Below are 24233 nucleotides of genomic sequence, written 5' to 3'. Positions count from 1 at the left end.
ATATTCTAAAGTAGCAGCAAATTTTGATCAAAGTATTGAGATTTCAATAAAGTTGATCTGAAGCCTGGGTTATTGCTGCTGAATTTAAAAACGCAAGGTATGCTGCATGTGCTGATCTGTCTGTGATAAATTGCCCATTCTAATTATGTATATACAATAAGCCTTCACTGTGACAGAACCCCAACCCTTTTTATATTGATTATCACTTGTCAGTAATGATGAAAACCACCATCTCTGTATTTGTGCACCCTTTGCTTCCCCACCACAACGATGAAACTGTCTTGACAGTGAATCAATTCTCACATCAGACATTGCACATGACGAAGCTATTTTCCCAGCACATGACTGAACTATTTCCTGAGCAGCCATAGTTATTACTAGCTGACTTTTTATTTATTGGCACCAGCAAGCCAGATAATCAATCTTGATTGATCATCCAATTGCTAAGCTGTCGTAACATCAGTAAACAGCAGGATTTGTCCCAAGTGGCTGAGATCTAATTTCATAAACTGAAATTCAGCCACAAAGCAAAACCATTGTAGCACGCCCATGACCCCACAGGCACACCTTTTGTTGGCGTTAGTATATTGGGGTAACACATCAATTATTGTATTCTGTTTTTTATCCAATAGTATAGAGGAGGCCTATTGTATATTTGTTGCAAAAATAATTTAATTCCCCTTAGTCCGAAACATTCAACAACAGAAATTGCTGACATTTCTTAATGGTTTTTATATCAATATTTTGTTGAACAAAGTAAAGCACGTAGTTTCCCAGAATTCAAACTCTTCCAATTTATTGATTTGGGAAGACTGATCACTGCAACAAGTGTTTTTCCTTTTCTGGGGGGGGGGGGGGGTTGGTCAGGAGAGGGACTCCTTTTTGTTGATAGACTTTGAGTATCCAAGGCTACTGGAGAGATTTGTGAAGTATTGGCAAATTCTGCAGATTTCCTAATGTTTTTATTCAAAATTGTGATTTTTGAATGTATAATATGGCTTTCACTTGGGTTTTCTGGAAATGCTGATGTGATTGTCAAATTTCAAAATAATTTGTGTTTAATGAAACAAAAACTGGTCAAATTAGAATGGCCAAGAAACGATATTGACTTGTGCTGTGGTAGAAGTCCACCAGTCCTGTCTTCAGTTGAACAATTGAACTTGCTGGCTGGATGTGCAGTTTGCAGATTGTCTTGCTATTGAAAATTGACTGGATCACTCAATTTATATCCGCCAGATTCACTGTTGCTCAATGCACATGAATGTACAATATGATGTAATTAACTAAGATGCAATGCTGTTATTACGGCATTTGAATTAGCCAACCCCAAAAACTCAATGAAAGTGATGTCATGGCAGATTTTTTGGACCTTGCTGTTACAAAATTCAGAATGGAAAAGTAAATAATGTCCTAGGGTTACCCAGAATAAAGCCTTCATCATGGCTCCCTTGTCCTTCACCTAAATTCTGTTTACTGTCTGGTTTAGTCAGTTCAATCCCACTCATAATTACTTTTTACGTGGTTTTCATACACTTTTAGGATTTTTTTGTCACATTAATTAGTTACAAGTGTTAATAGATGCCAGGTGACAACCTAATCCCCACCAAATTGCAATGATAGTCATTGCAGAAGTGATCTGAATGGGTGTTCAGTGATTTTAAGATGTGTTGAATGTATCTTCCCTGAGGGAAATATTATATCGGTAGAATCCTATTATTGTCATTTTACACTGTTGCATTTGTGTGTTACCTTTTAGTTTACTCAAGTCAACAAGGCATTAACAGGAATTTACCACTTAAGTGTTTATTTCTTTGTGGAACCTTAATTGCAAATACTTGGAAGCCCTTTTGCTACTGCATTTCATGAACCCTTTGTATTGGAGGTTGTATTAAAGGTTTGGATTTCCTTGGTGGCTTTTCCAGCTTATGATGCAGCAGACCAGTGGGGCATTACAGTCATTCGTACAAACAAAAAGTAGTGATACTATGTTGTACCTTGCAAATGTTAATTGAATTCACCCCAATTCCAAAAAGCCAAAACTGTAAGAAGAAAAGCCATTTTGACACAGTGAGCAACGCCTCAATGGTCATCAAACAAAAAAATCTACCAACATCCGAAATCCAGCCTGTCTGCACAACCCCAGTGATTTTTCATCTGCACAGGCTTATTTTTTACTTTTTCTGTATGTTTGTTGTAGGTCAGCAGTGTAGCTGCCCTTCACAGTCGTGGCTTTGATGAAGAGCTAATTAAGGAGCGAATGGGAAATGGCAGTAATGCAATGATGTCCTACAAAAAGACTGAAATGAAAGCAGTGTCTGACTGTTTGCAGCCTCCAAACCCTTTGAAGAAGATTGCCACTTGTTCACGATCATCTTCTTCCTTGAGACAGCAGAGTGTTTGTGCACACAAAACAGTGACCATAGCCCCCAGACGGAAGCTGAAGTTACAAACCAAGAAGAATTGAAGGTTGAACTGCCTCGTAGTACGCCTTCAACATTACCAATGTCTACTGTCAAAGTTGCAGTAACGCCAACATCAACCTATTATGCTGCTAAAATCTTAACAGTAGTGCAAAATGACTTATGAGGTTGTAAGATTGTGAAACAAACTGATGAGGGGCGAAAGTGATAGTGTTATTTCCCATCGTATAAGATGTTTAAATTTACAAGATGATTCTTTCAAAGCACTTTCTCTTTATGTTATAAATGGCTTTATTGTGTGTGGTTGTCAGTAATACTACTTAACCTTTTAGTTTATGGAGATTTCACGTGCAATAAGCAACTAAACTTTAGTAACAAAATTGTTACCATGTTGCCTCATTATTAAAAATTATTTAAGCCTATACACTTGGCCCATTGGATTTTATTCTGATTTGCCGAGCAAAGTTACCATCTCTTAATTTTCTTCATTTCTCTTACCGCATTGGTTATGAGAAAAGGTTAGTCTTCTACTTGATGGAGTTTAGTGCAAACACTAACTGTAAAAATCAAATACTTTTTTTCAGTCAGTGTCCGAGTTACGCGTGTTGCTGGCCAGCATTTGTTCCTCATCACCAATTGCCTTTTAAGGTGGTGATGGCAAGGAGTAGTCTTCATGAACCATTATAGTCCATATGGTGTAGGTGCAATCATAATGCTTTTAGGTAGGGAGTTCCATGATTTTGATCCAGTGGCGATTAGGCAGTGGTAGAACATTTTCAAGTCAGTACGATGTGTGACTTGAAGGGAACTTGCAAGTAAGCGGTGGTGTTCCATTGTGCCAGCTGTCCTTGTTCTTCTAGGTGGTAAAGTACTCAGTCAGGAAGTTACCGTGGCAAGTTGCTGCTGTGCATCTTGTAGATAGTAGATTCAGCCAGGTGTGCATTAGCAGAGGGGGTGCATGTTTTAATGTGGTGAATGGAGTGCTGATTATGGAGTCCTGGATAGTGTCAAACTTCTTGAGTGTTGTTGCTGTTGCACTCAGCTAGAGGATTCCATCACAGTCCTGACTTGTGCTTTGTAGATGGGGAGTCGGGAAGCGAGTTACCTACTGTAGAATACTCTCCCTCTGACCTCTTGTAGCCACAGTAATGATTGTAAACTCCAGAATATTGATAGTGGGGGATTAACAAGAGTAATACCATTGAATTTCAAAGGGGGATGGTTAGATTCTCCCTGTTGGAGAGATGGCCATTGCCTGACACTTATCTGCCCAAATCTGAATGTTATCCAGATCTTGCTGCATGTGGACATGGACTGCTTCAACATCTGAGAAGTTATGAATGGTACTGAACGTTGTGCAATCATCAGTGAACGTCCCCACCTCTCACATCATTGTGAAACGGCTTCAGATGGCTGGGTCTTGAACATTACCCTGAGGGACTCCTGCGGCAATATCATATGGCTAAGATGATTGCCTCCAACAACCACAACCATTTCCCTTTATGTTAGGTTTGATTCCAAAGTCAAGTTGTAGAAAGTTTTTCCCATTGACTTCAGTTTTATTAAGACTCCTTGATACTACAGTCAATCTCCCTTGATGTGAAGGACAGTCACTCTCACCTCACCTCTTGAGTTCAGCTCCTTTGTGTATTTGTGGAACCAAATTGAGCATCGGGGAACTGGTTATTGTTGAGTAAGTACCACTTGATCGCAACATCAGCAACACCTTGCATCACTGATGATTGAAGGCTGATGAGGCGGTTATTGGATTGGATTTGTCCTTTTTGTGATGAGGACATAACTGGGCAATTTTCCATGTTGTTTGGTAGACGCCACTGGAGCAACTTGACTAGAGGTCTGGCTAGTTTGGTGCCCAAGTCTTCAGTACTACAGCCAGAATGTTGTCGGGGCCCAGACCCTTTGTTGTATCCAGTGCCTTCTAACTCATGGAGTGAACCAAAATGGCTGAGGATTGGCTGGGGAGCGTCAGAAGAAGGCTGCGATGGATCATTCAAATTGTTTTATGAGTGGGCATAGAATACAAAAACAAGGAAGTTATGATGAAACTGTATAAGGCCTTGATTCAATACCAACTCTCTGGGGCACTACACTTTAGAAGGAATCTGAAGGTATTAGAGGAACTGCAGTAAAGCTTCATGCGAATAGTTCCAGAGATAAGGTACTTCAGTTAGGTGGAAAGATAGGAGAAGCTGGGTGCTTCTCTCCTTGGAGAAGAGAAGATTGCATGAAATGTTATGACTTTCAAAATCACGAGAGGCTGTATATAGATGGGGTGAAACTGTTCCCAATGGCAGAAGGGTTGAGAACCAGAGAACATCAATTTAAGGTGATTGGCAAAAGAAGAAATGGCGAATGAGAAAAAGCCTTTTTATGCAGGACATCAGGAATGCTCAGCCCGAGTGTGTTGGAGGCAGATTCACGGAGGAAAAGGTGAAGGAGTGGGACTCGGCGACCTGCTCTTCCACCGAGTCAGCACAGACACAACAGTCTGCTTACAGCACAGAAGGAGACCATTCACGATTCATTCTCTGATTCTCTCGTCTACTCAGCATTTCTGCCTGAAGATGTTTGCAAATGTTTCAACCTGGTCTTTAGCACTGACGTGCGCTGGACTCCCCCATCATTGAGAATGAGAATGTTTATGGAGCAGCGTCCTCTGATTAGTTGTTTAGTTATCCACCGCCATTGATGATTGGACTCCAAGGCTCTGACGAGATCTGTTGGTTGTGGAATCATATGTTGCTTCCACTGTTTAGACTGTGTAGTCCCATGTATGGCTGTTGTAGTAGATATGACTACAAGGTATAGGAATGCACCTTTGTTTTGTACAATAGTTGGATTTTTGAAACATATATAATTCTCATAAACGGATAATGGCTCGTAGATTAGCAAGTCATATTAAATCGGATGAATAGGCATTAGCTGGGCACAATCATCCCTCTTTGGATTGTGCACTTTGTGGAGAGAATTACTATGGGATCACAGATTCCACCTCATTGCCATTTGTAATGTCTGCAAAAAAACTGCATGAAGTTCATAACCATTTTTGCTTGAAGCTGCATTTGGTTTTGACTTTAATCCGTATTAAGAAAGCATACACTAAATCGGTGGCTATTAAGGACAGAATTTTCCGGCCACGCTCGTCCCAAAACCAGAAAATCCTGCCCGTGGTCAATGGACCTTTGCATGGTCCGTGTCCCGTCTTTCTCTCTCTCTCTCTCCTCCTCCTAGTTCCGCCCCAAGTGTTACGAAAGGTGATGCGTATTATGTGGCAGGAAAGAGTAAGCTGCTTTAGAATGTGCGGGGAAACACTGTGTTTACAATACTGTTCCTATTCATGTCAGTTCTGCAGTTGAATAACTTCTATATACAGTTTCAGGCTGTATAAATAAAGTAGGATAATAAAAAGTATCTGGAACACTGCAACTTCTATTGCCAAGTAAGATTATGCCATAAATCATCAGAATACTCTTTCTTAACACTGCTGAAAACTTAAGAGCTGTGCATTAAACAGTACTAAACAATGGTACTTGACCTCCCTGTGTGCTGGTACAATTTGGAGGACAATTTCCCACCTGATAAACTGTGCTCCATGTTTCTGTTCCCATTGTACATTGGAAAGAAGAAAGGCTGGTGTCCAGAATTGAATTCACATTCCCAGGTAAAGGATTTCATTAATGCTGAGGCTACCCCATGGTATTGTGCAGCCGAAATAGCTGGAAGTTCAAGCTGTTTAAGTTAACAAAAAAAAGTATTGGTTGTGCTGCTCATTGAATGGTACCAGTTCCAAGATTATTAAAATAAAGTAAATTTAACCTTAGCATTTGTAATTATCCCTGGACAATTAACCACCTTGCATAGCAATGTCTGTCACTTTTTTTTTGAAAACTCAAGAGTGCCATCAAGTGGTAATTGCAACTGATGCATAAAATGGGTTTTCATGTCAGACTGATCCAGGTGACTTGCATTTTGAATGGTTTATGAGATAACTGGAAGTGATTTTCTCTTTCTTTCATTTATTCATTCCCCAAATTTATTCTTAATTTAATTGCTTAAGAGTGAACTATTTCTTCTAAGGACAAATGCAGCTGAAACTGCTAATGCTTACCTAAAGTTGTTTTTTAAAAAATTTAATTCATGGTGTATATGTCCCTTGTGAATTTGGCAGTGAACTGCTGCTGCGTACTGCTGTGGTCCACATGGCGTAGGATCAGCCACCAGTGGTGTTGGGGCAGGTGTTCATGGTTTTGACCCAGCGATAATGAAAGTCATGTTGTATGATTTTGAGGGGAGCTTGACATAGAGGGATGGTGTTCTCGTGCATCCACTGCCCTTGACCTTCTAGGTGGTAGAGGTCGTGGCTTTGGAAAGTGCTGTCTAAGGAGGCTTGGTGAGTTACTGCAGTGCATCTTTGTACATTGGATGTGCTGTTGTTGCCCGTCGGTGGTGGAGAGAGTGAATGTTGAAGGTGGTGGATGGGGTGCCATTCAAGTGGGCTGCTTTGTCCTGGGTGGTGTCACAATCTTGGGCATTGTAGCTGCAACTGGGAAACATTACATCACACTCCCTATTTGTGCCTCGTAGATGGTGGACAGATTCTGTGGAGTCTAGATATGAGTTAAGCACCATAGAATTGCAAGTCTCTGACTTGCTTAGTATTCATATGGCTAGTCCAGTTCCATTTATGGTCAGTGGTAACCACCCAGGATGTTGGTGAGGGATTCAGTAATCATAAAGCTATTGAATATCAAAGTGAAATGGTTGGGTTCTCCCTTATTGGAGATGGTCATTGCTGGACACTTATGTGGTGCAAAATAGCCTAACGTGAATGTTGTCCAGGCCTTGCTGCATTTTACTTTGTATCTGAGGAGTTGCACATGGTGCTGAACATTGTGCAGTCATCAGCGAACATCCCCACGTCTGACCTGGTGATGGAGGAAAGGTCATTGATCAAGCAGCTGAAGGTAGTTGGACATGCCCTGAGGAACTCCTGCAGTAACGTCCTGGGATTGAGATGATTAACTTCCGACAACCACAATCATCTTCCTTTGTGCTAGGTATGACTCCAACCAGTGGAGATTTTTCCCCCTGATTCCCATTGACTCCAGTAATGCTGGGAATCCTTGATGCTATACTTGGTCAAATGCTGCCTTGATGTCAAGAGCAGTCACACTCAACTCACTGGTGTGAACTAGTGGTGAAGGGCATGAATATTTAAGATGGTTGCCAAACAGGCAACTTTGTCCAAGATGATGTTGAACTTGAGCATTATTGGAGATGCACTCATCCAGGCAACTGGGCAATACTGTGCCACACTACTGACTTGTCCACCTTCTAGAAGGCACAAGTCAGGAGGTGAGTTGCACGCTGCCTCTGACCCTGCTCTTGTAGTCAGTGTATTTATGTGGATGATCCAGTTAAGTTTCTGGTCAAAATTCTGGAAGTTGATCATATTTATAGCAGTTTGTGTAGAAGGCCATGAAATACAGTCAGCAAAATGATGCTGAAGGACAATACATACAGGTGCAAAGTCGATATGTTTTTGTAAAAATAAATTGCTGTTTTATGTCAAATACAAACATATGAAATAGGAGATGAGAAAGCAACTAAATTACTGAAGGACTTGGCTTTAAAACTCTTTGACATAAATTTACACCAATGGACATTTGTTTGAATAATTGATAAGCTGGTACCCTGTGTTTATCCTTCAATAAATATGTCTACACAGTGCATTAATGTGTCTCTTGGCTATTAAACATATTTAACAGTTACTTATACACCCCTGTTACATGGGATTAATCTAAATGCGGTCCCCTATAAAGCCAGGGAAAATTATATAAACATCTCTCAACATTTTATTCACACTATATCTGATAAAGATTGGGTAGAAATTAATTCAGTGATAATTTACTTGCAGTTTTGATCCTATACATCAACTGCTCACCAAACATTTGTTTATGGGTGGCGCAGTGGTTAGCACTGCTGCCTCACGGCACCAGGACCCGGGTTCGATTCCTGGCTTGGGTCGCTGTCTGTGCAGAGTCTGCACGTTCTTCACTTGCTTCATCACTTTTGTGTTGTGCTTTTATTTTCATGCTAACAAAACTCTCCTCATTTTCAGCTGAATTCGGATAAAGGCTGTGTAAAACAATTAATTTGCCAGTTGGCAAGTGTTTTTTTTAAGAGACACTAATTGCTGATTAGATAGAACTGTTGTGTTTGCATGTATGTCTATTTATAGCAATCCTACTCTCTTTTTTTCCCCCCATACCTGCTTCCCTCATACTCGCTCCTTGTTCCCTGTCCTATTTCATCAGATGTTGCAATTGGCAAGTGTCTTTATCGTGACAATAGTATTTTGCAACAGAATGTATTAAGCATGGCATTAATGCCAATTACAATTTTCCACTGAGATTTGTATTCTTGCGTATGTGATAAAGGCAAGGAAAACCTTTCTTTAAGTGTAGCCTTTGGTGTCAATTAACAACCAATATGTAGAAAGAAAAAGATGCCAGGAAAATGCCAAACACTTATAGGCCAGTTAGGCTTACTTCGGTGGTGGACAAATTGTTAAAATCAATCCCGAGAGATCAGATTAAACTGTCACTTAGAAAGAAATGGACTAATCAGGGATAGTCAGCGTGGCTTTGTTAAGGGAAGGTCACGTCTTACAAATTTGATTGAATTCTTTGAGGAAGTGATGAGGAGGATCAATAAGGATAGTGCAATGGATGTTGTCTACATGGATCTTAGTAAGGCATTTGACAAGGTCCTACATGGCAGACTGGTCAAAAAAAATAAAAGCCCATGGAATGCAGGGTAATGTGGCAAATTGGATTCGAAGTTGACTTAGTAACAGGAAAAAAAGGGTAATGGTCGATGGTTGCCCATGCGAATGGAAAGTTGTTTCAAGTGGTGTTCCACTGGACTTGGTTTGGGACCCCTGCTGTTTCTTTTATATGTTAACAATTTAGACTTGAACACTGGGGGGGGGGGGGTGGAAACGATTGGGAAATTTGCAAACGACAAAAGTTGGCCATGTAGTGGATAGTATAGAAGGGTAAGCTCCACAATGATATAGATGGATTGGTGGAGTGAGCAGGAAAATGGCAGATGAAGTTCAACTCAAAGTGTGAGGTAATGCATTTAGGGAGGTCAAACAGTAAAAGCGAATACACAATAAATGGGGATATACTGAGGGGGTCGATGAAGTGAGAGATCTTGGCGTGCAGGTGCACAGGTCTCTAAAGGGAGCAGTACAGAATAGATAAGGTTGTAAAGAAGGCATATGGAATTCTCTCCATTGGCAGAGGTATAGAATACTGAAGTAGGAATGTAATGATGGAACTATAAGACACAAGCCACAACTGGACTATTGTGTGCAGTTCTGGTCACCACATTAGAGGAAGGATGTAATTGCTCTGGGAAGTGTGCAGAGAAGATTTACTCAAATGTTGCCGGGGCTGAAGAATTATAGCTACAAAGAGAGATTAGAGAGGTTGGGGTTGTTTTCCTTGGAACAGAGAAGGCTGAGGGATGACAAGATTGAGATAGACAAAATTGTGAGGGGTGGAGATGGAATAGACAGGAGGAACCTGTTTCCCTTTAGAGAGTTCAAAAACCAGTGGTCAGTGATTCAAGCTAAACCACAGGTCATAGGATTAGAGGGGACATGAGGGGAAACGTTTTTACGCAGAGAGTATGGAATTCGCTGCCTGAGTTGGTGGTGGAGGCAGAGACCCTAAACTCTTTCCTGGATCTGCACCTAAAGTGTTGTAAACTGCAGGATTGTGTGCGGGAAGATGGCATTAGAAAGGGTACCTGGGTGTCTTCGGGTCAGCATAAACAGGATGGGCCACCTTCTGTGCCATTTCTATGGAACCAAGGTTCTAGTGACATGGAGGAAGTGAAGGAAATTAATATTATTGAAAAAATAGTGCTCGAGGAATTAATGGGACTGAAAGCTGATAAATCCCCAGGGCCTGATCATCTACATTCAAGAGTACTAAAGGTGGCCATAGAATTCTGGAACAGTCCCAGCAGACTGGAGAGTGGCAAACGTACCTCCACTATTTAAAAAAGGAGGGAAGGAGAAAGCAAAGAATTACACAGCAGCTAGCCTAACGTCAGTAGTAGGGAAATGGAGTAGGAATAAATGTTTTTTTCAAAATGGCAGGCGGTGACTCGTGGGCTATTGTAGGGATCAGTGCTTGGGCCCCAGCTATTCAACAGTAACATTCACAGTTTGGATGAGGGAACCAAATGTAATATTTCTAAATTTGCTGACAACACAAAACTTGGTAGGAATGAGTGGTGAGGAGGATGTTATGAGACTTCAAGGAAATTTAGGCAAGTTGAGTAAGTGGACAAATATGTGGCAGATGCGGAATAAGGTGGATAAGTGTGAAGTTATCTCCTTTTCGGTAGGAAAAACTGGTAATAGACTGGGAAATGTTGATGTACAAAAAGGACCTGGATGTCCTAGTGCACCAGTCGCTGGAAGCAGATGCAGCGAGTAGTTAAGAAGGGAAATGGTATGTCGGCCTTCATTGCAAGAGGATTTGAGTTAAGGAGCAAGGATGTCTTACTGCAGCTGTACAGGACCTTGGTGAGACCACACCTGGAGTATTACGTGCACTTTTGGTCTCCTTGCATAAGAAAGGATATACCTGCCACAGAGGGAATGCAGCGAAGGTTTACCATACTGATTCCTGGGATAGCAGGATTGCCATATGAGTCGACTAGGCCTGTATTCACTGGTGTTTCGAAGAATGAGAGAGGATCTCATTGTAACATAAAATTCTGATAGGGCTGGCAGACTGGATGCAGGGATGATGTTTCCTCTGGCTGGTATGGGTGGGGCGGGGTGGGGTGCTCTAGAAGAATGGGTTTACAGTCTCAGGATACGGGGTAGGCCATTTAGAACTGAGATGAGGAGAAATTTCTTCACTCAGGTTGGTCAACCTATGGTATTCTCTACCACAAGAGACGGTGGAGGCCAAGTCACTGAAGAGACTGGAGGCCAAGTCAGTGAATATATTTAAAAAGGAAATAAATTTCCACACTCGGGAGTGTGACATTAAGTTGGAGGATCAGCCATGATCATATTGAGTGGTCGAATAGGTTCCTTACGGCTGAATGGCCTCCTCCTATTTTCTATGTTTCTATGAAATTTGGAAACCTGACAGATGAAAGGTGACTAAAATAAAGAGGGATCAGGACTGCAAATATAAAATCAGCTGTCATTGAAGCTTCAGTTGTACTCGGACTGCTCATGTGCAGTTTGAGCAACATGTGGTCAGCTGAACGACAGCTGTGTGCACCATTAAATGGACTGTGTTTCAAGCCAAATAGAATACTTTTTTTTAAAGAAAATGAGCTAACCTCATGTGCCAGAAGCTGCTAGGTTTCACTCTTTATGGGGTATTGTGATGTTGAAAAATAAAATCCAGAAGTACTTTGTTCGTTTTGGCACAGCCATCCTTATGTGCTTTTTTTATTTAATCCAGAATCCAGCCACCTCCACACCTCAGCAACCATCTGGGCTCCAATCTACGCAACCTGTCTCTCCCAGCAAATCCTACAACCCTTCTAGTGCTTCTGGTAGCATGCAGTGTCGCAGGTAAGGAGGCTGTTAATTTTATTCAGAAAGTTTTGTTTATAAGTGTACCCACATGTTTATGGGCACGAGAATTAATTTTGTTGGACAAATGAAATGCTCTGGGCAAGTGGTAGTCCATAGTCTTCGTCCAGAAAAGTCACAGCCCATTAAATGGAGGATGACTTCTGCCAGGCTTCATGATTTGTCTATGCTTAGACGACTCAACATCCTGTAGCCAGAAATCTTTGGATAGAGAGGACAAGAGTTTCCCTGAGGGTGGGGGGGGGGGGAGTCAGGGTTCTGCTCCCTCTGCTTTTGGTTGCTTCATTGCATAATCCCAGTTGGCACTGGCCTCTGGTGCCAATTAAAATAGAAACTTTGAATACCTGACAGCTGCACAAACTAAAGTGAGAAAAAGGAATTTCTGAAAGTGTAAATTAAAGAGTGATTCACTAAAAGGTCAGCGCTAGAAAATGTCAAAGTGGTGGTTCGTGAAAGTTCATTAATATAGGTGCAGAGAGAACATTTTTGCCAGCTGCTGTAATGTCACTGTTCAAAGTGTAAATTTGCGCACATGAGCCAAGCCGCCCTTGCAGCGCCTTGTTTTAGAGAAGCCTTGTTTTAGAGAATGCTGCTGGACTGCTCATCAACAGGCTTCAGAGCACCTTGAAGCTTGAGAAAGGTCAGGAAAGCTGCAGCAAAGCTATTCTTTCAAAATTAAGAGATATTGGAGTGTGGAAAAAATTATCCGTATCCAGAATCTTGAGGAGAGTGTAAAATTCAAAAGGCCAAAATCTGATAATTGCACATTGCTAGTGTGATGACAGAAGAAGTCTTGGTGTAGTAAAGCTGTGTCAGATACTTGGAGAGAGCATGAAAGCTTCCAAATCTGTATTTCAGGATGACCTGTTGGATTTTATTGCCTTGTTTATCTCCTGTAAGTAGGGTGCGCTGCACAGTAAGGTATTGCAGTGTGATGCATTCTTTATTATATAATACGTCAAAGTTGAGTTATTTACAAATCCAGAATACAGTTTTCAACTTGTGTCTCGCCTGCATTTGAAATAATTGAAACAACAATATTGGTTAAATTTACCCAAAATGCAGAGTAAATATGGGGTGGCACAGTGGCTAACATTGCTGCCCCTCAGCGCCAGGGACCCGGGTTTAATTCCCAATTTGGGTCACTGTGTGGAGTCTGCATGTTCTTCCCCGTCTCTGCGTGGGTTTCCTCCGGGTGCTCCGGTTTCTTCCCACAGTCCGAAAGACATGTTGGTTAGTTGCATTGGCCGTGCTAAATTCTCCCTCAGTGTATCCGAATAGGCGCTGGAGTGTGGCAACTGGGGGATTTTCACAGTAACTTCATTGCGGTGTTAATGTAAGCCTACTTGTGACATTAATAAATGAATATAAATTTCCAATTCGTGGACCAAGGCATTGAGGAAGCTGTAAAACCTCGTATTTTAAAAAGAAGCAATGTTTCTGCAAGTACAGTGTCTCAGGTCTGGTTATCCAGAAACAGGTCAGCTGGAATTTTCCAGCCATTCACGCCCCACCGCCGCTGCAAGCAAGGATGGAGAATCTGACGCTCAGCCAAATCTCCGTTCCACTGCAGCGGGACAAGAGAATCTGGCGTTAACAGCCGGAAATTTTGGCTGTCATGTCTGAAAACCGGACATTTCTTTAAGCTGTCATCGTCCGAATTTCCCACCTCACTGACATCTTTGTCTTTCTATACAGCTGTACGATTCTTTGGAGTTACTCCCAATCCACTACCAACACTAAATTGCAGTGAGAGACCTATTTAGGTCCATAAACCAAGTCTGTGCCATACTTGGGTGTGGCAAAGTAAAAGTAACACTGATGGATCTGAAGCAGCTCTGAAGAATTTCACAGCTTATATTGCAGCATTGTCTCTTTCTTTCAAAACTTTCCTTTGCATTCATTACTTGAAAAACATACCATAAACATTCTACACCACCCAACCTGAAAACTGGCAAGATTCGAGATCTGGCACAGACTTGGTCATGAGGTTGGCTGTTTTGTAACACCTGTACCTGTCCTACCATCACTCAGCTTATTTCCTCCCCATTGTAATAAAGGCTGCCTCATAAAGGAGCAAACACACACTCAAATTGTCATTTGAAAACGGTTGATCTGATAACAAAATAATAAAGCTTGATTATGACGAATAATAGTATTGACCTAGAAGGCTGCTGATTTAAACCACAAGAGCGAAGCAGGTACATTTCAATGACTGCTACCTGAATCTCAAGATTACATTAGAGTATAGGAATTTATGGACAGAGGAGGCTATTTGGCCAGTTATCCTGGTGGCTACTTTGTCAACAAAGTTATCTCTACTTTCTCCTGTTTGCCTGCACTTCATCCACTTATTTCAGTAGCTTCTTTTTAAGTATTTTATTTGATTATTCAATTTAGGCACTAATTGGTAAAGCCTTCCATTTTAATCTCCCTTTTTCTGCTTCTAACATTAACCCTCAATTTGTTCCTCCTTGTTGCTGGTTGACTGAACAACATAAGAACATAAGAAATAGGAGCAGGAGTAGGCCATCTAGCCCCTCGAGCCTGCCCCGCCATTCAATAAGATCATGGCTGATCTGACGTGGATCAGTACCACTTACCCGCCTGATCCCCATAACCCTTAATTCCCTTACCGATCAGGAATCCATCCATCCGCGCTTTAAACATATTCAGCGAGGTAGCCTCCACCACCTCAGTGGGCAGAGAATTCCAGAGATTCACCACCCTCTGGGAGAAGAAGTTCCTCCTCAACTCTGTCTTAAACCGACCCCCCTTTATTTTGAGGCTGTGTCCTCTAGTTTTAACTTCCTTACTAAGTGGAAAGAATCTCTCCGCCTCCACCCTATCCAGCCCCCGCATTATCTTATAAGTCTCCATATGAATGATAGGCTGATTGATTTTAAAGTCGATTTAGATTCTCCCTTCTATTCCCACTTGCCTAAAAAAAACTTTCCTCCTTTGTAATGGTTTTCATTTTAATTTGTAGTTATTTAAGAATGTGGGTCCCTTTTTTGTGCTCTGTTCCTCGCAACTGTCCATGCTGAATTTCTTATGGGATAAAGTCTATTTGAGAAAATCAATTGAGGAAAGACAAGGATATATCAATTTTAGGAAATTTTAGTTGCCTGACATTGGGTAGATTCTTGTGTACGATTTCAGTTTCCATTTTGTTTTTTTCCTTCCAGTGGAACAGTAAGGCAGATGCTGGACTTGAGAAGAAATATGGCAGACAGTGTAGCATCAGCCCAGCACTCTGCAAACTCCAGTAATACAGGTACTTGTAAGAAAAAAGCATGGGAATTTTTAATGAGGTTCAGTAGTACTTCTAACTCCATTGAGAAATCAGTTTCTCACTTATTGAAAATCAGAAGGTGCCTGTAATTTCTTCCCACAGCCCCCACCTACCAGTCACATCAGAAATATTTGGTTTATAGGCATTCAATTCTGTTACTGATTAATTAGGGTGGGGGGAGGATTGGAATTCTGCTGTTCTCAAGAAAGTTCTCAAAGGTTTGAAATTCCTTGGGAACAGCAGAATTTCAAACCTTTCATCGTCCCTCATCTTTGAACCAGTTGCTTGAGTCCCAGCGGTGTTTGCTATCCATCTAGTTCAAGTTGGTTTTACTTTCTTCTATTCAGGTTAGTGGGTCAAGTACCATCCTGAGACGGGGAGAGGAGGCGAGAATAGAAAGCCAAAGAATTTTACTTTAAAACATTATAAACTACCATTTTCTTTTTGTTTGCTTATTTGAGGATTGTGTAAACTTGCAATCTATTTTTTCTCTACTCCCATTAACAGCCTATACATCCCATATTGCTGTGGGGAGACACCCAGACAAGAGATTAGGCTGTTGTTGCTGCAAGCTTATCAAAAAGTAATGTAGCATTACCAGGGAGTTGTGTGCATGTATGGTGTGTGTACATACACACACCAGAAATTTCAACTTTTTAAAACATTTGTTTTGCCAGTGTTGCTGTGTACCAGTTCCTAGCTGGTGTGGAATAGTGACATAGCTTGCCTCGCTCTTTCTACCTGCCAGGAAAGTATCAACACCTACTGATGCCTAGTGGAACCTCAGTGCATTGGTGCATCATCCATCTGACTTGCTCTTTCATGCAACATGATGTACTACAGGGATCAGTTGACCCTGTTCAATTACACCACCTTAATTTTAGTCATATTGAAGGCAGTCGCGGTGTAGTCTGCATACAGGACTTGCCCTATCCTTTTGACTGATTCCCATTATGTGAGCATGATTGGGGTCCCAAAGGAGAAGCTTGGGGTGGTTGGGGAGTGCAAAAAAAAAAATTCTATTTACAGATTCTAATTGGAGAATGTTTTGCTGTTGCAGGTATTACAAACTTCACACCTCCTCAGGTAGTTGGCGGACAGTCTAAGCCTCAGAATGCAGGGACATCTGGTGCTGTGGTCACTCCTGTGCTCCCAGCAACTGCAGTAGTAGGAAACAATCAGTCGCTGTCGACCTCCGGCAGTAACCAGCCTATGCCAGTATCTCTCCAGTCAGTGCCAGTATTGCTTACAGTTCCAGTGGCAGTGTCTTCCCAACCTCAGCTTCTGCAGCCCTCGGCAAATACCTTGATGACGAACCAGCAACCTGGAATTGAGTTTTTACCTGTTCAATCCCAGCCCACGCTAAACAACCTCTCCAAGCCACTTGCATCACAGATATCAACAAATGTAGCAAAAGCAAATGGTGCTAGTCCTTCCTTGCCAAGCCCAGGAGTCCAAAGGAAGTCCCCTGGAAGTATGGGGCCAATGCAGATAAGTAATGTTGCTTCAGGTCAGACTGCTTCTGTGACCAGTACTCAATCTATTCTTTCACCTCAGACTACTCGGACAGTGCAACCATCTTTGGGTTCCCCAGGACATTTTAGCCCTTCTATTACTAGAGCACCAGTACAACCAAGGCCTTCACAGACTTGCAGCCAGGGGCAAGTCTCTGGATCATCAAGTCAGCCATTAACTGTCAGTTCAGACAGCACCAATGCAGGAGTCTCCAGAGTAGGTGAGTGGATAATCAGGATGCAACTGTGTGCATTGAAACTGAACTGCTATTTGTTCAGCATGTTTATGCATGTAATTAAATCATTACATAAAATTGAGATTTATTATGTTAGAGTTGTGCTGGCTACCTTTTGCCATCAGTGTATCTGTAAATGTTGATTGAGGCGTGGGATTGAACTACGAAAAGCAGTTTACCCAGAGGTTTGTTGAAATATTTCAAGGTCCACATTTTCACTTCAAAATAAAAACCAACACACTTCTACTAAAGTACAGCTGCTTCACAATTAAAGATATTAATGGGGCTGCAATAAACCAGCGTCTGGAAAAAGTGTGAAATAAGATCCCTTTTCTTGCAAGTCTGAACGCTGTTGCCTGTAGCACCACCTTAGTTTTGTTGCATTTTGTAATATTAATGGTACAAGTTTGGATTAAGAAAATATGGTTAACTCATCATCATCGCAAATGAAAAATATCCGTTTGTCCGAGAAGATACTTAAAGATAATAACAGAAATCCTTACATGGTTCAGACAAGTGAATCTTGTGTATTTTAAGAGTTTATTATGACTGTAAGGCTCCTACAGCTGCTGCTGAGTGAGTTTCTGTTACAGAAAATGGGAACCCTTTTACATTAAAATAGTGTCTAATGTCACACTGATGCTTTTTGTGGGTAGAAACTGAGCAGCAAACATTCCCCTTGGTGGCACAGTCGTTAGCACTGCTGCCTCTCAGCGCCAGGGACCCAGGCTCGATTTCCGGCTTGGGTCACTGTCTGTGGAGTCTGCACGTTCTCCCCGTGTCTGCGTGGGTTTCTTCTGGGTGCTCTGGTTTCTTCCCACAGTCCAAAAGATGTGCTGGTTAGATGCACAATTCTCCGTCAGTGTACCCGAAAACAGGCGCCGAAACGTGGCGACTAGGGGATTTTCATAGTAACTTCGTTGCAGTGTTAATGTAAGCCTACTTGTGACACTAATGAATAAATAAACAAAAACTTGCTGTTTGGTCTGGTACACAGTTCAGGAACACCAGATCACTTTAACCTGGTGTTGTTAAACTTACTGTGTTTACCCCAGTCCAATGCCGGCATCTCCACATCATGACACAGTTCAGGAACAGGTGTTTATCCATGAATCTTCTAGCTTCATTAGCACATGCTATTTAAGTAGATTGGGTAGTTAGAATATGAAATATCTTGTTATAGTGGTTAATAAGCCCCAGTTGAATGTGTTTTGAGGAAAAATATTAAAGGATACAAGGAATACGCAGGAAAATGGGATAGCCCAGATATGGACTTGTATAAGCACCAGGTGGCCCCCTCCTTTACCAAGATTGTTGAAATGCATTATACGTCAAACAGAAAAAAAAAATCTGTTTAAATGCTTCAGAGGCTTTCAGTAATGTGGAGGAACTGGAGACGGTGCGATGGTTTTCTTTAGAGAGAGAAGGTTAAGAGTAATTAAATGGGAAAATTATTACAATTCCTTCATCACTGGGTCAAAATCCTGGAACTTCCTCCCACCGTGGGTGTAACTACACCACATGGATTACAGCGGTTTAAAAAGTTGGCACACCTCCACCTTTTAAAGGCAATTAGGAATGGGCAGTAAATGCTGGCCCTGCTAGACATATCCCATGAATGAATAAAAAAAGCAAACACATTCAAATATGAGGTACTGACGCAGTAGTTAGGAAATGCAGTGGTGTCCCATGGTCACAGCTTCCGTATACAATGTGTAATTTAAAAGTTTGCAGATGATATATTTGGAAATATAGGAGGATAGTAATGGAGTAAAATGTATCGATAAAAGTAAATGTAAAAATTTTAAAAATACATATCTCTATAATTTTAAAGATATGTACGTTAGCATGTTCACATGCCACTTTGTTGCCGGTGCAAATTAATTCTGAGTGTTTTGGATGCAAAGCTGGCATTGCACTGCGCTTTAAAATTCGCAAAGTTTCCAACCTGAGCTGAATAACCTGAAATTGTATCTTCTTAACAATTGGGTCCCTTAAAGGACACAATTTTACCAGAATAATATGTTTCACTTTACATGAAATCAAACTCCTATCCTGGTAAAACCATGTGTTTTCCCACTGACTGTAACCAATACCATCGGAGATGCACTGTAATATATTCAGAATAGTATAGCAGGGGGTTTGGCTTTTAGCTCCAGTTTGCAATATCTGTTTATAGTAATTTAAAGTCAGTGAGTTCAGACTGTGTTTACTTAGATTCCCTGACATTGGTACCAGTGGCGCAGTGGTTAGCACTTTTGCCTCACAGCGCCAGAGACCTGGATTCGATTCCAACCTTGAGTTACTGTCTTTTTGGAGTTTGCACATTATCCCAGTGTCTGTGTGGGTTTCTCCCGGGTGCTTCAGTTTTGTCCCAAAGTCCAAAGGTGTGAAGGTTAAGTGCATTGTCCATGCTAAATTGCCCCTTGGTGTCCAAAGATATGTGTGTTAGCTGGATTAGCAGAATGGCCAAATGGTCTTCATCTCAGCTCCATCATAGCAGTAGAATAATTTCACAGTTTATATACGATACTGTTTAACATACTAAAATAACCCAAGACACTTCATAAGGGGAATTAATGAACAAAATTTGACACGAATTTATAAAGAACAGTTGGGACCAGTGACTTGGTGAACGAAGTAGGTTCACCAAGGATGTCGCGGGGGGGTTCTTGCATGTTGTAAGCATGGAAACAGCTGCATTTTCACGAACTCTTATTTATCCTGATGCACAACCCATAATTATCTAGCCCTCGAGTATATAGTCTCTGCTATGTTCCTGGAAGATCTTGGTTAAGTTTGGGTGATGGGGAGCCGGGTAAAGTCAAGAAAATCCTCATTTGATCAAGGCAGTCGGAGACAGGGTAGGATCTTGTTCGCAGTGATGGTTTAGGCATCGAGATGATGGCTGAGTAAAGTTGTGGACAACGATCTGGACCCCCTAGAACAAATCATTGGTGCTCACTTTGATGAACTGCAAGATATCCAAAAGAAAATGGATGAAGCAAAGGTAAAAATCCTGTCAGTCAAGAGGGCAGTTTCCTCGGTGGAGGCTAACCTTCAGTCCTTGGAAATCCTGCTGCGTGGTATGTCGGACATCCTGACTAATTCAGGAAGATGGGGGCCAGAGAAGGAATGTCCATGCACCTGATCTCCCAAGGAGAGCTGAGGATAAATTCCCAGCTGAATTTGAGAACTGGCTGCAATGCTTTCATAATCTCTATTTGAAGTCTGAGCATTTTGAAGAGGCATACTGTATCCAGTCTTCGATATCTGGAGTCAGTTATATACTCCAATTGCTGGCCTTGCTTTGTTTTGACCTCGGTGTTGGTCAAGAAGGGATGGAGGCAGCTGGAAACAGTGGGATCTTGCCACCTGGGTGTGTCTCTGCTGGGGCTTCTGAGTGGCACAACGGCGATGTAGAGACCTCAATGAAACTATGGATGGATCCTTGATGTTGGTCGACAGTCCTATCAAGGCTTTGGCCTTTTCAAGCTCCGTGGATGGCTATATTGTCCTGCAGTTCATCATTAATCCTGAAATTTGTTCCCTTGTGATTATAATTGTGATTTTGTGATGTTGTCTTTTATCCTGACAAGGGTGTTTAATATACAAGTACTGAGGCATATATCACATTTCTTTGAAAGCCAGAATATCCATTTATTTACTCAGTATACTCTGGCAGTGGAACAGAAAGACCTTAGTTTAAAGTGTGTTATGGTGTATTTTAATTCTTCGTCTTTCCATGTAGTACCAGAGGAGCGGGGTGGGTAAGCGTCTGCCCACCCTGTTTCTGGCCCTGTCAAATTCCAATCCCTAAGGTCTTGTGTTTGTAATTTGGAGATATCTCCTTTGCTTGTGGACTGATAATGGGTCTTCATTGTTCTATTGGGGAGTGTGCAGTGATGGTTGTATGGCATTTGGAATGTGTGGAAATTTACTGCAGCGGAAGATATTCTAGAAATCATAGAAACCCGACAGTACAGAAAGAGGCCATTCGGCCCATCGAGTCTGCACCGACCACAATCCCACCCAGGCCCTACCCCCATATCCACTCACTAATCTCTCTAACCTACACATCTCAAGACACTAAGGGCAATTTTTTTAGCATAGTCAATCAACCTAACCCGCACATCTTTGGACTGTGGGAGGAAACCGGAGCACCCGGAGGAAACCCACGCAGACACGAGGAGAATGTGCAAACTCCACACAGACAGTGACCCAAGCCGGGAATCGAACCCAGGTCCCTGGAGCTGTGAAGCAGCAGTGCTAACCACTGTGCTACCATGCCGCCTTATTCTGTTATCTGTGGGACCCGAGGGTGAATTTGGATACCTGGAATTTGTTTTATCTGCACTCTTCCCGTGAGACTGTGCAGCTCTGCTCCTGTTATCCTGTATGTGAGAGTGTACAGTGTCATGCTAGGTCTTGGGTTTGGGGTTATATCCTGATGTTCCCCTCTTTCTGGGGTATCCTTCCATTGCCCGGAGATCTTGGGGTGCTGTTTTAGGCTCTGGTTGCATTTGACCCCACAGGAGCTACCTTATGCTATGTAGCTTGGCCCTTGGTACTCCGTGGGCGAGAGTGTGCATCTTTGTGCCATGTGCTCATGGCTTTATCCTGATATCTCCCACTCTTGTAATATCCTTTCATTATCCATGCAGAGGGAGGTGCCAATTACAACGAATTGTAATTGATAACCCGAACCAATTATTATATTTGCTGGTCTTTTCTATATGTACATGTGGAATGATGATTATTCTGTGGATTTTGAAGGTTTGTTTTGTTATTTGGTAAAATGGAAAATCTTCAATGAAAACATTTTTTACAAAAAGAGAAAGGGGCAGTGATGTTTAGAGAGGAAATTTCTGAGCTGAACATAGTGGTAGTGCAATTCAAATAAAGGATGTGCAAGGGGCAGACTTGAAGGAATGTAGATATCTTGGATGGTTATAGGGCTGGAGGATGTTGAGAGAGGAACAAGGCCATGGAGGAATTCGCAATCAAGGGTGAGAATTATTTCCAGTTTGGGGGGCCAGTGCAGGGCAGCAAGTATGGGTGGTGGGTGAGTGGGACTTGGTATGAATTGAATGTTGGACACTAGACAAGCATTGTGACAAATCAGAAGCAGTGCAGTGGTGGTGAACTAGAGCCTGGTGTTGTCAGCATACATGTGGAATCGGACCATGCGTTTTCAGATTATGTTGCTGAGGGGCATCGTGTAAATAAGAAATGGGAGGGGTCTAAAATTAGATCCATGGGCATTTGAAGATATAACGGCAGGAAGATAAATCATTGCAGGAGTTTTCTGGCTGCTACTCGGTAGGTAGGAACTAGTTGAATCCAGTCCCATTCAGTTGGATATTACAGGAATGGCATGGAGGAAGCTGATGTAACCAACCATGTTTGGGCTTCTTGAGGCAATGGTGATAGCATATTTGGAAGACAGGAACAGTACCTGACTTGAGGGAACTACTCACAGTATTGACTAAAAGGAAGCCAACTATCCGGAATAGAGAAACTAAATCATCAAGTGAAAATACCTGGCATGAGAATGTAAATATGTAACTCCTGATGACCTCCACATTCACAGGGGATATAGTTGATTCCAACCATCAAGTCTAAGAATGCAGAACAATTCTATCTTGTTTTTACGCCGCATTTTAGCAGCAGAATGATACTCTGCAGTATGTGGTAGTCTATCCCTGTCCTTACGTAGCAATGTATCTTTTAGCTTTGAGAGCGTTACAGGAGAGCTGCAACTGACTATGGGTTCTGTTTTTAATACCCATGGCCTTCAAAAAAGATAGAATCATGTAAATGCCGAAAGCAGCTAAGTATAATGAGCATGGTGATATTAAAACAGCTTCTGCATTTTGCAATAGTCCAGACAACAATAACACTTCATAACGCAAGCCCTCCACGCTTATTTGCAAGAGTTTCCTGTGTGGAATTACTTATTTGAGAATGCAATCAATGTAACTAATCTGTATTTTAATTATTTTTGCTTCTCCATTCTTGAAATAAATTCTATATTTAATATGTAGGAGTACATGATCTGCCTGCATGTAGAAACTCTACAGAGTTATGAAGCTTTTGAAATTACAATCTGTATCTAAAGGTTGCCTTTTCATCTATCATGAGAACTTGAGAATGCAAAGATGGCAGCTGTGTTAGTTTAATGCTCTTAAAATGTTGAATGATTTCATGAAATTATAGAATCCCTGCAGTGCAGAAGGAGTGACGTGGAGATGCCAGCGTTGGACTGGGGTAAGCACAGTAAGAGCTCTCACAACACCAGGTTAAAGTCATGCTGGAGATAATACATACCTCTTTAACCTGTGCTTGGCCCTCTCGCCACTCACATTGTCTGTACCTTTAAGATTTAATTACCTGTAAAGTCTCGCATTCCAACCATTATCTTGTAAATTGAGTTTGTGTCTGTATATGCCCTGTTTGTGAACACAGCTCTTCACTCACCTGATAAAGGAGCTTGAGACTCCAAAAGCTAGTGCTGCCAAATAAATCTGTTGGACTTTAATCTGGTGTTGTGAGACTTCTTACTGTGCAGAAGGAGGCCATTTGGCCCATCAAGTCTGCGCTAATCACAATCCCACCCAGGCCCTATCCCCATAACCCCACGTATTTACCCTGCTAATTCCCATGGAACCGAAGGGGCAATTTAGCATGGCCAAACAACCTAACCTACACATCTTTGGACTGTGGGAGGAAACCAGAGCATTCGGGGGAAACCCACGCAGACACTGGGAGAACGTGCAGACTCCGCACAGACAAGTGACCCGAGCCAGGAATCAAACCCGGGTCCCTGGCGCTGTGAGACGGCAGTGCTAACCACTGTGTCACCATCAATCTCTAGACATGTCACTGACTTCTGATGCATATCCATTCATTGATTAGGGGTGTACAAAATCGAGGTAGCCAAGGTTCTAGGTGCTCATTTGAAACCTCAAGTAGCTAACTGGTGGGTAGATTAAAATTACAGTAGTGTGTGGGAAGATCTGGTGAGAGGAAGCTTTGGAGCGTTTCTCTGTCAACATCCTTGTGTAGTACAGGAAGATTAAATGAATTGCTTCGCTTCTATTC

General features: G+C 41.9%; 1 protein-coding gene across 17 annotated transcripts in view; it reads left to right on the top strand.

Moving 5' to 3' along the window:
* LOC144509131 (activating transcription factor 7-interacting protein 1-like) overlaps positions 1–24233 on the top strand; it is a 187920-nt gene that overhangs the window by 133212 nt on the left and 30475 nt on the right. For 16 of the 17 annotated variants that reach the window (XM_078237524.1, XM_078237521.1, XM_078237515.1 and 13 more), the window contains 3 exons: positions 11951–12063; positions 15273–15361; positions 16440–17114. In XM_078237524.1, the coding sequence (XP_078093650.1) occupies positions 11951–12063; positions 15273–15361; positions 16440–17114 (877 nt within the window). Of the gene's footprint in view, positions 1–2197; positions 2846–11950; positions 12064–15272; positions 15362–16439; positions 17115–24233 lie in introns of those variants that run through there. The other variant, XM_078237513.1, reaches the window with a different exon arrangement.

Source organism: Mustelus asterias, chromosome 21 (genome assembly GCF_964213995.1).
Source record: "Mustelus asterias chromosome 21, sMusAst1.hap1.1, whole genome shotgun sequence".
Taxonomy (NCBI): domain Eukaryota; kingdom Metazoa; phylum Chordata; class Chondrichthyes; order Carcharhiniformes; family Triakidae; genus Mustelus; species Mustelus asterias.
Note: the sequence above shows the minus strand (reverse complement) of the source record. Positions and strands in the feature narration are given on the sequence as shown.